Source organism: Calidris pugnax, unplaced genomic scaffold (assembly GCF_001431845.1).
Source record: "Calidris pugnax isolate Ruff unplaced genomic scaffold, ASM143184v1 scaffold371, whole genome shotgun sequence".
In the NCBI taxonomy this organism is placed as follows: Eukaryota; Metazoa; Chordata; class Aves; order Charadriiformes; family Scolopacidae; genus Calidris; species Calidris pugnax.
Window position 1 is genome coordinate 182,590 of NW_015091373.1, and position 13,003 is coordinate 195,592.

Here is a 13,003-nt window from a genome sequence, read left to right on the forward strand (position 1 = left end):
AATGTGTCCACTGAAATATTTTTGCTTTAAAGTTAATAGGATCCTGAAGCATGTGTTTATATAGTTACACTGTTATCAAAAGCAGGTATTAATCGTCTCAACATAAAAAGATACTGTGTTACTCAGAGTCTTTGTGCTCTGTTCCTAAAGATTTTCTTTTTCTTATTAACTTCTAGAACCCTTCAAAGTTGTACAAGAAAGCCGGAGAAGTTGCAACAGTTGAATTACATGTGGAAGAAGGTATACAAGTAGAAAAAAGTCCTTTATCAAGGAAAGTTTCCCCATTGCACTCTGAAATGACAGATTATATAAAGTCATCTCCTCCGACTCTTATCAGTAGCCATAATTCTGACTTAAAGGATAGAACACAAATTAATGGAGCAACAACTGTAACAGAAAAACTGGCTCAACTTATTGCAACCTGTCCTCCTTCAAAGTCTTCCAAAACAAAGCAGAAGAAGCCCGGAAATGGAACTGCATCTGGTTTGGACTCTGGGAAGAAGCTACCAGGAACCATAACTGCAAGTGGGTTAGTTAATAAAGATTTGGTAAAGAAATTGCCAGGCTCTGGGATCACTGTTGGATTGGTTAACAAGGACTCAGGGAAGAAGCCATTAGGGATTGGAGGTGCAGCCATACTGGTTAACAAAGACTCTGGGAAGAAGCCTCAAGGGATTGGCCCATTAATTGGCTTGGTTAGCAAGGACTCTGGAAAGCGGCCCCCAGGGATCAGCACTCCAACTCGAGTAGTTAGCAGTGACACTGGGAAGAAACAGCCAGTGACCAGCTCTGCAGTTGGACTGATCAGCAAAGATGCTGGGAGGAAACTTGTGGGTATTGGCGCTCCAACCGGATTGACTAATAAGGAGCCTGTTGTCAAGAAGCCGGTAGGGATTGGCACTCCAGCAGGATTGGTTAACAAGGATGCTGGGAAGAAGTTGTTGGGAATAAATACTCCTACAGGATTGATTAACAAGGATCCTGGGAGAAAGATGCCAGGGACTGGCAATGCAGCGGTCCTGACTAATAAAGACTTTGGAAGGAAGACACCAGTGATTGGCAGCCCAGTGGGTCCAGTAAACAAGGACTCTGGGAGGAAGATGCCAGGAATCAGCAGTCCGGTGGGGTTGGTTAGCAAGGACTCTGGAAAGAAACCACCAGGAATTGGCAGTCCAGTTGGTCTGGTTAACAAGGACTCTGGAACTCTGAAAGCAGACTCTCTTTTGCCTGCCTCGGAGCCCTTTAAGCTTCCTTGCAATTCAAACCTCAGTAGCCTTGAAAGCCATGAGACTACAGATTTATTGAAGGAAAATACTACTAGCAAAACATTTGAGAAGCATATTATGAGACAGAATAAAGACAGTATCTTGGAAAAATTTTCAATTCGGAAAGAAATTGCTGATGTAGGCAAAGAGATGTTTAATGAAGGAATCTGCGTTCCACAGGATGCTTACTCAACCAGTGAAAAAGGGATTTATGAAACATCTAAGCATGAAAAACAGCCTCCCGTATATTGCACTTCACCAGACTTCAGAACAGGAGGTGCTTCAGACGTCTCGACAGCAAAGTCCCCATTTAGTGCAGTGGGAGAGGGAAATCTCCCATCGCCTTCACCCACAGTGTCTGTTACCACCTTAAACAGGAGCCTCTCAACAACATCTTCACAGTTGGCATCTAACTCGTTGCATTTAAGTTCCACGGCAGATCTCTTAGAAGGTATTTCAGATCAGATTGGCAAAACGCAGTTTTCCTCTGACAGTACACTTCTGAATATAAACAGAACGTTGAACCATACTCTGAGCACCGATTTTAAAGGTGCTGACAAAGATTTAAACGATTCAAAAGCTACTTATGTAGAAACTTCAAGAACTAGTCCTTCTACAGGTAAAAAGCCCATTTTGGCCGCTGAAACAAGCATTCATGCTACTGTCACCCCTTCAGTAGTTAGTTTTACAAGCTTGTTTAGTAGCAAGCAGTTCCTAAAGATTGGGGCAATAACTGCGTCGGATAAATCCTGCCAAGGAGCAAAAAATCTGAGCACTACTCAGCAATCAAAACCTTTAAAGAAAAGAAAAGGAAGAAAACCACGATGGACTAAAGTGGTGTCAAGAAATACATGTCGACCTCCAAAGGGTCTAGAACTAGAAAGGTCAGAGCTTTTTAAAAACATTTCGTACAGTGCACTGTCAAGCAGTAATTTGGAGCAGGCCAAATTCTTGAAAAACATAGGATCGTCTTCATTTGTGGAGCATGAATTCGTCAAACATCAGTTGCCAAAACTGAATGAAGGTAGTGGGCAGTCTCTCGGACTGTTAGCTGAGACTGACAAGCAAACTCCAAAGTTCTACAGTGCTCACAAACAACCCTCTAGTTTGTGTGTGTCTGATGATTTCTTACCTGACATGTATAAACCCAAAAGAGGAAGACCTAAGTCCAAGGAGATGCCAGAGCTGGAAGGTCCTCCCAAAAGAACTCTAAAGATCCCAGCATCAAAAGTCTTTTCAGTGCAGTCAAAAGAAGAGCAAGAACCTCCAATTTTACAGCCTGAAGTAGAAATTCCCTCCCTAAAACAGGGTTTATCAGGACAACCTTTTCCTAAAAAGAGAGGGAGACCTAAAAGACAGATCAGGTCTTCAATTAAAATGAAGCCACCTATTCTTTCTGTGGCACCTTTTGTAGGAACAGATAACTCAAGCAAGATAGAGGCTGAAAGCGATCAACATCGAAGCGGGGATTTTTTTGAGAGAAAGGACCAGCTCCGAGGGCCAGAAGAAGGCCAAAAACCTACTATTTGTGGCATGACTGATTTGGAAGTAGACTCAGACAGAAAAGTTGCCAAGAGAAATAATGGACAGTTAATGAAAACAATTATTCGAAAAATAAATAAAATGAAAACTCTGAAGCGAAAGAAACTTCTGAATCAGATTCTCTCTAGTACAGTGGAACCAAATAACAAAGGGAAAGTGCAATCTAAACTCCACAACACGGTGTCAACTCTTGCTGCCACCTTTGGTTCAAAATTAGGCCAGCAAATAAATGTCAGCAAGAAAGGAACAATTTATATAGGAAAAAGGAGAGGAAGGAAGCCTAAAGCTGTCCTGAATGGTATTTTAACAAGCAGCTCTGCCAGTTTGACAGTTCTTGAGAAGTCTGCTCAACAAGCTCCTGGTACATCTCTAGAACAAGTACTTCCCCATTTGCTGCCTTCGACAGCTGATAATTCTGAGATTCTTCCGTCTCCAGTTTGCTCCCAGTCGTCCGCGGTGAGTGGGGGCCAGAGCCCCGTCAGCAGCGACGCAGGGTTCATCGAGCCCAGCTCGGTGCCCTATTTACACATCCACTCCAGGCAGGGCAGCGTCGTGCAGACACTCGCCATGAAGAAAGCTGCTAAGGGGCGGAGGAGATTGTCTCCACCTACGCTCTTGCCAAACTCTCCTTCTCACTTGAGCGAGCTGACGTCCCTGAAAGAAGCCACTCCGTCCCCAGTAAGCGAGTCTCACAGCGACGAGACAATCCCCAGCGACAGTGGGATAGGAACAGATAATAACAGTACTTCAGATCGAGCCGAGAAGTTTTGTGGGCAAAAGAAGAAAAGGCATTCGTTTGATCACGTGTCCCTTATTCCACCCGAAACTTCCACCGTTTTAAGTAATCTAAAAGAAAAGCATAAACACAAATGTAAGCGTCGCAGTCACGATTACATCAGTTACGACAAAATGAAGAGACAGAAGCGAAAAAGGAAAAAGAAGTATCCTCAGCTTCGAGGTAGGCAGGACCCAGATTTTCTTGCTGAATTAGAAGAATTAATAAGTCGATTAAGTGAAATTCGAATAACCCACAGAAGTCACCATTTTATACCCCGAGATTTACTGCCTACCATTTTTCGGATAAATTTCAATAGTTTCTACACCCATCCTACTTTTCCTTTAGATCCTTTGCACTACATTAGAAAACCCGATTTAAAGAAGAAGAGGGGCAGGCCTCCTAAGATGCGGGAAGCCATGGCAGAAATGCCGTTTATGCATAGTCTCAGCTTTCCTCTCTCCAGCACTGGGTTCTACCCCTCGTACGGCATGCCTTACTCCCCCTCACCCCTCGCCGCTGCTCCCATAGGCTTAGGTTACTATGGCCGATACCCGCCAACTCTTTATCCTCCTCCACCTTCCCCGTCTTTTACTACCCCTCTGCCACCACCTTCCTACATGCACACAGGCCATTTGCTTCTCAATCCCACCAAATATCACAAGAAGAAGCACAAACTCCTGCGCCAGGAGGCTTTCCTCACCACAAGCAGGACTCCGCTGTTGTCTATGAGCACCTACCCCAGTGTTCCACCTGAAATGGCTTATGGCTGGATGCTGGAACATAAGCATAGGCATCGCCACAAACACAGAGAGCATCGTTCTTCTGAACAACCGCAGGTCTCCATGGACACTATCACAGCTAATAGCTCTTCTAGAACAGTTCTGGAGTCCTTGAAGCGCTACAGGTTTGGCAAGGAGGCTGTTGGGGAGAGGTACAAACATAAAGAGAAGCACAGATGTCACATGTCTTGTCCACATCTGTCACCTTCAAAGGGTTTGCTCAGCAGAGATGAGCAGTGGGTCAGGAGAGAGCCTTCGGAGTCCAATTCGTTAGCACTGGGATTGCAGACACCGCTACAGATAGACTGCTCAGAAAGTTCTCCAGGCCTGTCCCTTGGGGGATTCACTCCAAGCTCCGAGCCAGCCAGCAACGACGAGCACACAAATCTTTTCACAAGTGCAATAGGCAGCTGCAGAGTCACAAACTCAACCAGCACCAACGGACGTAAGAAATTACCTGACAGCCCTGGCCTCTTCAGCGCACAGGACCCCTCACTGAATCGGCCTCTCCGAAAGGAGCCTCTGTCTTCCATGGAGAAGGCACTGCCGCCGCTGGCAGGTAAGGCAGCTCGAGTCACACCTCCTGTCCTGTGGGTCTGGCTGCTTTACGTTGTTCCAAACCTGCTAGAAAAGGAGAGCGAGTGTAGCTTTGGCTTAGTAGGAACCTTTCTGTGTTGAATTGGGTAGAATTGGGTATTTCTGTGTTCTCTTGGGCAGAGAAGAACTTAATGAGGTTCAACAAGGGCAAGTGTAGGGCCCTGCACCTGGGGAGAAAGACCCCCAGGCACCAGTATAAGTTAGGGGTGGATCTTCTGGAAAGCACTTCTGAGGAGAAGAATCTGGGGGTCCTGGTGGATAGCACTTTCCATGAGCCAGCAATGTGCCCTTGTGGCCAAGAGGCCGATGGGATCCTGGGCTGCGTGGGGAAGAGTGTGGCCAGGAGGTGGAGGGAGGTCATTCTCCCCCTCTGCTCTGCACTGGGGAGGCCACAACTGGAATCCTGCCTCCAGTTCTGGGCTCCCCAGTTCCAGAGAGACAGGGAACTGCTGGAGAGAGTCCAGCGTAGGGCAACAGAGATGCTGGAGGGATTGGGGCATCTCCCTGCTGAGGAGAGAGCTGGGGCTCTTCAGCCTGGAGAAGAGAAGGCTGAGGGGAGACCTTCTTAATGCTTCCAAGGATCTAAAGGGTGGGTTGAAGGAGGATGGAGCCGGACTCTTCTCAGTGGTTCCCAGTGACAGGACGAGGGGCAACAGGCACAAGCTGCAACAGGGGAAATTCCATTCAGATATGAGGAAAAGCTGCTTTGGGGTGAGGGTGGCAGAGCCCTGGCAGAGGCTGCCCAGGGAGGGTGTGGAGTCCCCTTCTCTGGAGATCTTCAAGCCCCAATGGATGCTCCTGAGTGATGTGCTCTTGGCAGGGGAGTTGGACTGGATGATCTCTGGAGGTCCCTTCCAACTCTCACAATTCCCTGATTCTGTGATTTAAAAGCCACGTTTCTGTTTGTTTTGAAGTTTGATTGATTTGCTTTAGACTAGCTATTGGTACTACTATTGTGAGTAACATTTCCATTTAAGAAAATGTTTCCTTTTTCTTTTGTAACTCCATTTTAGTTATTTTGATAATCTCTGTTACAGTATAGCTTTTGATCCCTGACATGAGGCTTTTTAGCAGGACCTCAGAACAGTTGCTGAATGATGCTGGAAATGCCTGAGACCAAACCTTGCGACGACTGCTCCATTTGTGATTGGGAAATTCGTCTTATCTAGACGAAACAGAGCTAGCTGAGACTGTAGACACAGAAAATTGCGATGAGGAGTATTGCTGTTTAAGGCAAAGACCTCCACTCTGAAACTGTGAACTTTGCCATTTGCATAATAGTAAGAAAAAAAAATCTAATGTGAAATTTAGGACTTGAAGAAATTACATTATACGTGACTTTTTCTACTGACTTAAGTGTCACTTCACGCTCTGCTTTATTATTACAGATGTTTGTAGAAATAATTTTCACATCTTATCCACTTCTGTCATAATTGCCAGGGACACGTTAAGGACCACATAACAAAGATAACCTGAAGAAGAGAGAAGTGGGGCTCATGCTCTTACATGCTCCTGCTGTGTAAAGGAAGGCTGAGAGCTTCTCCTCCCTCCTCCTAGGAGTTGCCTCCCCTCTCCCTTGAAATTTAAATTATTTGTCCAAAACCGCTTGTGACTAACAATTCACACACCAAAGGCCAAGTGAACAGCTAACTCCCAGCAACAAATAACACCCCCTCACCTTCCTCCTCTCATCTTCCTCCCTTCCTTGTGATAGTCCCATTCTGGTGCTTCCTGCCACCCCCTGCTCTGGCTACGTATGTACAGAAGGGTTTTTTCTCTGTGATTTACTTTGACATTTGGGAGTTTTATGCTTTACTGCTTTATTTTAAGGGCAGCTGGAACTGGCTGGATTCCTTTACGAGTTCATAGAATTGAATCATAGAATTGTCTGGGTTGGAAGGGACCTTTAAGATCATCTAGTCCAACCATCAACCTAACTCTTATAAAAAAAAAAAAAACCACCCCCCATCATTAACCCATGTCTCTAAGCACTATGTCAACCCGTCTTTTGAATCCCTCCAGGGATGGTGCCTCAACCACTTCCCTGGGCAGCCCATTCCAAGGCTTAATAACCCCTTCCATGTAAAAATTTTTCCTAATATCCAATCTGAACCTCCCCTGGTGCAACTTGAGGCCATTTCCTCTTGTCCCATCACCTGTGACTTGGGAGAAGAGACTGACCCCCCCCCGCTGGCTACACCCTCCTTTCAGGGAGTTGTAGAGAGGGAGACGGTCTCCTCTCAGCCTCCTTTTCTCCAGGCTGAACACCCCCAGCTCCCTCAGATGCTCCTCACAAGACTTGTGCTCCAGACCCCTCACCAGCTTCGTTGCCCTTCTCTGGACACACTCCAGCACCTCAGTGGCTTTTTTGTGGTAAGGGGCCCAAAACTGGACACAGCACGGGAGGTGGGGCCTCACCAGTGCCCAGTTGTTACGGTTTGAGAAAACCCATAACAATTTATTACCATTTAGACAATTATGTTATCACCCAATGAGCCCTCCCCACCCGGAAAGGGGAATTGGGGAACACAAAGAAACACAAGGGTTGAAATATAAATAGATTTAATAGACTAAGACTAAATAATTAACAATAATACTTAAGAAACCAGTATTAATTCCGATGCTGATATAAGTCTTGCTGATATGCAAGAATTATATTCAGCCAATTCTGTCAGCAGGAAGCTGTGCACTCCCCACAGGGACAGCAAATGGCGGACACTGTGAGCTCAATGGCTTCAGGAGGAAGGGAAGGGCTCAGGGTTCCAGCACTGGGGCAAGGAGTTCTCTGGACCCCCTGCCATCAAGGGAGAGAGAGCTACGCAGCAAACTTTTCTAATTTATATTGAATATGACGTTCATGGTATGAAATAATCCTGTTGGCCAGCCTGGGTCAAGTGCCCAGGCCTTGCTCCTCCTCGTCCCTGCACCTGGCAAAGCTCAGAAACACTAAAACCTTGAATCCCACAGAGCCTGGCTGGCTATAAAGTAAATATTTTCACAAATTCAGACACTAGAGTCTCCTAAAAGTGCAATTTTGCCCAGCATTAGAAGAAAAGTTAGTCCTGTGTCTCTCAACCCAGAACACCAGTACAGGGGGACGATTGCCTCCCAAGTCCTACTCCCCACGCTAAGTTCATAATACTTCATTCTGTTGCATATTGCTAAAACTGGAGGGGGGGAGGGCTGTCAGGAATAGAAAGCAATAGAGCTCTGAGATTGCTCCTTCTGCAGCCATGGAAAGAAAAATTCAAAGTGCTGGGTCACCAAAAGAGTTAAATTTGGCTGCGAGGAGTGAAGAATTGGTTGTGGTAGCTCGTGCAGTTCTGGGGATTTCCTGAGGATTTCCATTACAGTGAATGATCTGACTTGGGTTTTTATGAGGAACAACCTAATTAAGGGGCAAAGCAGAGAAGTTTGAAGCTCTTCTCACCTGCTGGTGAAGTCTCAGAATTGCTCTCCTCCGAGAGGCGGTGTGACTGGTTCCTCACACGCTGAGCGTTTCCTGCCCTGGAAACCAGCGGGTTTTCCCACTCTGTGTCCATCTCCTCAAGGAGCTCCTGGTGCTCATCGTGTGTGGGCAGTGCATCAGCGCGTTTAGAACCACGGCTGGTGAAAAAGCCCAGTGAAGTAAAAAGGCTGGCTTTGGGGTTTTTTTTTAGATCAGGGTGAAGTTGCATGGTCTGTTTTGATGTGTTTTGGTTTTACCTGTAGTGCTGAATTGGGATTCTGAAACTAGTACCGTGAGAGACTGAGATGGTTTTGGGCACTTCAGAAAATTGCACAGATGGAGAAAAAAAAAATCTGTGGTGCATCAAAGATTGTTTCTTTATTAAACCAGATGCAATTTAGGTGCATGGTGGAGAGAACACAGAATCTGAGCAGTTAAAGCACTGGGGAATGTCTTCTGAAGTTGTTCTGTGTGATCACAGGGATGTTCATGGTATTTTATTTCAAAGTATCCCATATGGAAAAGACGCTTCCTTTCCGTGGACTCTGAGTGTAAACCTTGCCTGGTTGAATTAACTCTCCCATTTGTTCTGTGATGCTTTCAGAGCTTGCCCGTGTCCAAGCTGTGTTAGAAAGTACATGTTTTGGCCAAGAGGACTGTAGCCAAGGTCGGTATTTCACAGGAAATGAAGTTCAGGTGGAAGTTTATGTGCCCCAGGCTGGTTGTTGGTACAGACAGCGCCCACACAGGTACGCTGAGGAAGGTCACGAAGCTGTAACATTTGCCTTGGAGATCTTTGGAGGACACTGTTACCTGTCCATCTGAAGTTCACAGTGGTCTTTACTGAAGTTGTGTGGCTTCACGCCAGGAGCTGTGGCAGCCGGCTGCTGGCTTATCAGAAACTGCACAATTCCTGGAAAGAAAGGGAAAAAAAGAGGGGAGCCGTTCGGTGGGGGTCAGCACAGTTGGAAGGTCTCACTGCCCTCTCAGAATCACAGACTGGTTTGGGTGGGAAGGGACCTTAAAGCCCCTCCAGCCCCCCCTGCCTCCCCCCGGCCCAGACCGAGCCCTCGGGGGGACGGACCGGCGGCGGGGGCACCGGGCGGGGACCCCGCGGGACCGACGGGTGGTGGCGCCCTCTGCCGGCAGCGCCGCGCCCGAGCCCCGGGCACCCGGCGGCGGCTGGACCCGGCCGTGTCGGAGCGGCTTGCGGTGCGCGCTCGTCCCGGTGCCGCCGGGAGCGCGGGCGGGACTCCCCGGCTCGGCCGCCAGCCGGGACGGGAATGAGCGCTCGGTCCGCGGGGATGGACGCGGTCCTGCCAGCGGCCGTTACTGGCAGCTCCCCCAGCCGAGCCCCCCGCTCCCCGCTCCTGTTCATCGCCTATTCCTGAGCTTATTCCTGATGTAAATATTCTTTTTTTTTCCTCTGAGGTCCCAGGGTATTTGTGTCAATCTACACTTCATGAACCAAGGCATCTTAGTGATTTCTTAGGAGAGAAATTCCTTCTGGAATAAAAGCTCCCATTGATTGCTCTTGATGAGAGCAGTCATCCCGTGCGGCTCCACTTCGGGTGGCAGGAGCCCCCTGTCAGAGCCCGCCAGCACCATCCCCACAGCAGGGTGCCACGCAGGACAGTCAGAAAATCTTCGCCAGGAAGATGCTTTGCAACTTGGGATAACGTCCAGCAGCCCTAGCATCAAAAACAAACGGAGAATGAAACTAGTCCTCTGCCTGGTTGAGAAGTTAGAATGTTTGTAAAAGTGATATTGTTTATTCCTCTAGCAATGAAAGGCGATTGATAGAGGAATGTTACACCATGTAGATGTTACACCATGAACTAATAGCACCCATGTTTGAAAAAAAAAAATCCAAACTTTGAGGCAAGATGGGATCTCAGAGGAGATTTTCCTAAAGATTTCTGGAAAATCATTTTGGTGCATCCCAGGATTCTCCTGTCATCTCACACCTCCGGAGCTCTGTTCAGGTCATTTGCATGGCTGCTTATTTGCAGCCTTGATCTAAAGCATGAGTTCCTGGCCCGCTCCCGTGTCTCTTTGGGTCAGTCAGTGAGGAAAGAGATCAGAACTGAACATGCAGCACGAGTCTCATTTATCAGGAATGATGTTTCAAAAGGAAGGAATGAAAGTCTATTTTTAAGTACACATTCTAGATTTTACCTTCTACAGATATCCCTGCTGTGCACATTCTCATTGCACACTGCCATATGCATTTTTGCCTACCAAGGGTTTTATCCTAACATATACTGAATTTTTAATATCTCAGCATTTTCATAACTGCAATATGCAGATTTTTCTGTGACATTTTAACAAATCCTCCAACCTTTGCTTTCAAGAGTAATTGGGATTCTCTAAAAGTTTAAGGAGTTACAGATAGAAAATATGTATATGTAAGAAAACAAACAGAAATAGGTCTTATCAGCAAAGATGCCGTTACCAGCTTTGTCCCTTAACCTTTCAATAGTCATCAGATTTGTATAGCTTTTTAAAAATTTATTTTAACTGAAGTAATGGTAAGTAGTGATTGCCACTGCCTGGTGATGTCTCGCAGTGACGAGCCAATATCTAACAATTTAGCAAGTCACAGCCAGCCCTGTGCATTCAGAGCCTATAGTGAAATATCTTCTGCCTGAAATCCAATAATGCGTTACCGTTGTTTGTGTGTAGACAACGGTCTCGCTCCTTTGGTTAGATCCTGGGGTTTTACATAGTTGCCATGGCTGACCAAAGCAAGGTTTTTTTAAATTATTTTTTTTTGTGACGGGATCTTAAAAAGGAGAAGTTCACAGGAAGTACACAGAGTGTAGAGAAGTGCTTTTTCTTAAGAACTTTTTTCTATCTTTTCAATTCTCCACAGTTTATAGTGTCTTGCATGAAGCAGTTCTGCCTGAGGAGTGGAAGAGAAAAGCTGTTACAAGGAGGGGTGGGTTGACAGTCGGCTGGACCTGCCAGGCCAGGGGGGCTGTGATGGGCAACACGAGGCCCCGCTGGAGCCACTTGCTCATGGTGCTCCCCGGGCACCAACCCAAGGCCCAGTACCATTTCACCTCCTGAGTGACGACCTGGATGTGAGCGATGGAGCGCGCCCTCAGCAAGCTGCAGATGATGGAGCTGAGAGGGGTGGTGGATCATAGAATCATAGAATGGTTAGAGTTGGAAGGGACCTTAAAGATCATGGAGTTCCAACCCCCCTGCCCTGGGCAGGCACCATGCCTCCCAAGCAGGTTGCTCTAACCCCCATCCACCCTGTCCTTAAACACTCCAGGGCTGGGGCAGCCACAACTTCCCTGGGCAACCTGTTCCAGTGCTTCACCACCTGACAGTAAAGAATTTATTCCTAATATCTAATCTAAATCTCCCTTCTTCCAATTTAAAACTGTTACCCCTTGTCCTGTCACTACACTTCCTGACAAAGAGTCCCTCCCCAGCTCTTCTGTAGGCTCCCTGCAGATATTGGAAGGCTGCAATGAGGTATCCCGGGAGCCTTCTCTTCTCCAGGCTGAAAAACTCCAGCTCTCTCAGTTTGTCTTCATAGGGGAGGTGCTCCATCCCTCTGATCATCTTCATGGCTGGACCCGTTCCAACAGGTCCATGTCTTTCCTGTGTTGAGGACTCCAAAGCTTGACATAGCACTCCAGGTGGGGTCTCACAAGAGCAGAGCAGAGGGGTAGAATCACCTCCCGTGACCTGCTGGCCACACTTCTGATGCAGCATGCGGTTGGCTTTCTGAGCTGCCAGTGCACATTGCCAACTCATGTTGAGCTTCTCATCCACCAACACCCACAAGTCCTTCTCCTCAGGGCTGCTCTCCAGCCATTCTCTGCCCAACCTGTATTTGTGCCTGGGGTTGCCATGTCCCAGGTGCAGGACCCTGCACTTGGCTTGGTTGAACTTCATGCAGTTTGCACAAGCCCACCTCTCAAGCCTGTCCAGGTCCCTCTGGATTCCATCCCTTCCCTCCAGTGTGTCGACCATGCCACCGAGCTTGATGTCATGGGCAAACTTGCTGAGGGTGCACTCTATCCCACTGTCCATGTCTCTAACAAAGATGTTGAACAGCACTGGTCCCAGTACTGACCCCTGAGGAACACCACTTGTCACTGGCCACCAATTGGACATTGAGCCGTTGAACACAACCCTTTGAGTATGGCCATCCAGCCAGTTCCTTATCCACCGAGTGGTCCATCCATTGAATCCATGACTTTCCAATTTTGACACCAGGATGTCATGTGGGACAGTGTTGAACGCTTTGCATAAGTCCAGGTAGATGACATCAGTTGCTCTGCCCTTGTCCACCAAGTGTGTGGCAGTATGGTAAAAGGCCACCAAATTTGTCAGGCAATACAGGCTGGGTGATTGTGCCGCTGCTCAGAGGGACCATCACTGGCTGGTGGAATGGGCTGAAAAGACTGTTAGGAGGAGCAGCATTGGGCTGTGTGACGAATAGCAGGTCGAGGGTGATGATTATTCCCCACTACCCAGCCCTGGTGAGACCACATCTGGAGTGCTGTGCCCAGTTCTGGGCTCCCCAGTATAAGAGAGACTTGGACATACTGCAGTGAGGCCAGTGAGAAGC

General features: G+C 47.4%; 1 protein-coding gene across 1 annotated transcript in view; it reads left to right on the plus strand.

The window, feature by feature from the left end:
- Positions 1–13,003, plus strand: part of ASH1L (ash1 (absent, small, or homeotic)-like (Drosophila)) — a 60,679-nt gene that overhangs the window by 10,214 nt on the left and 37,462 nt on the right. The window contains exon 2 of the mRNA XM_014961297.1: positions 177–4,923. Coding sequence (XP_014816783.1) covers positions 177–4,923 — 4,747 coding nt within the window. The remainder of the gene's footprint in view (positions 1–176; positions 4,924–13,003) is intronic.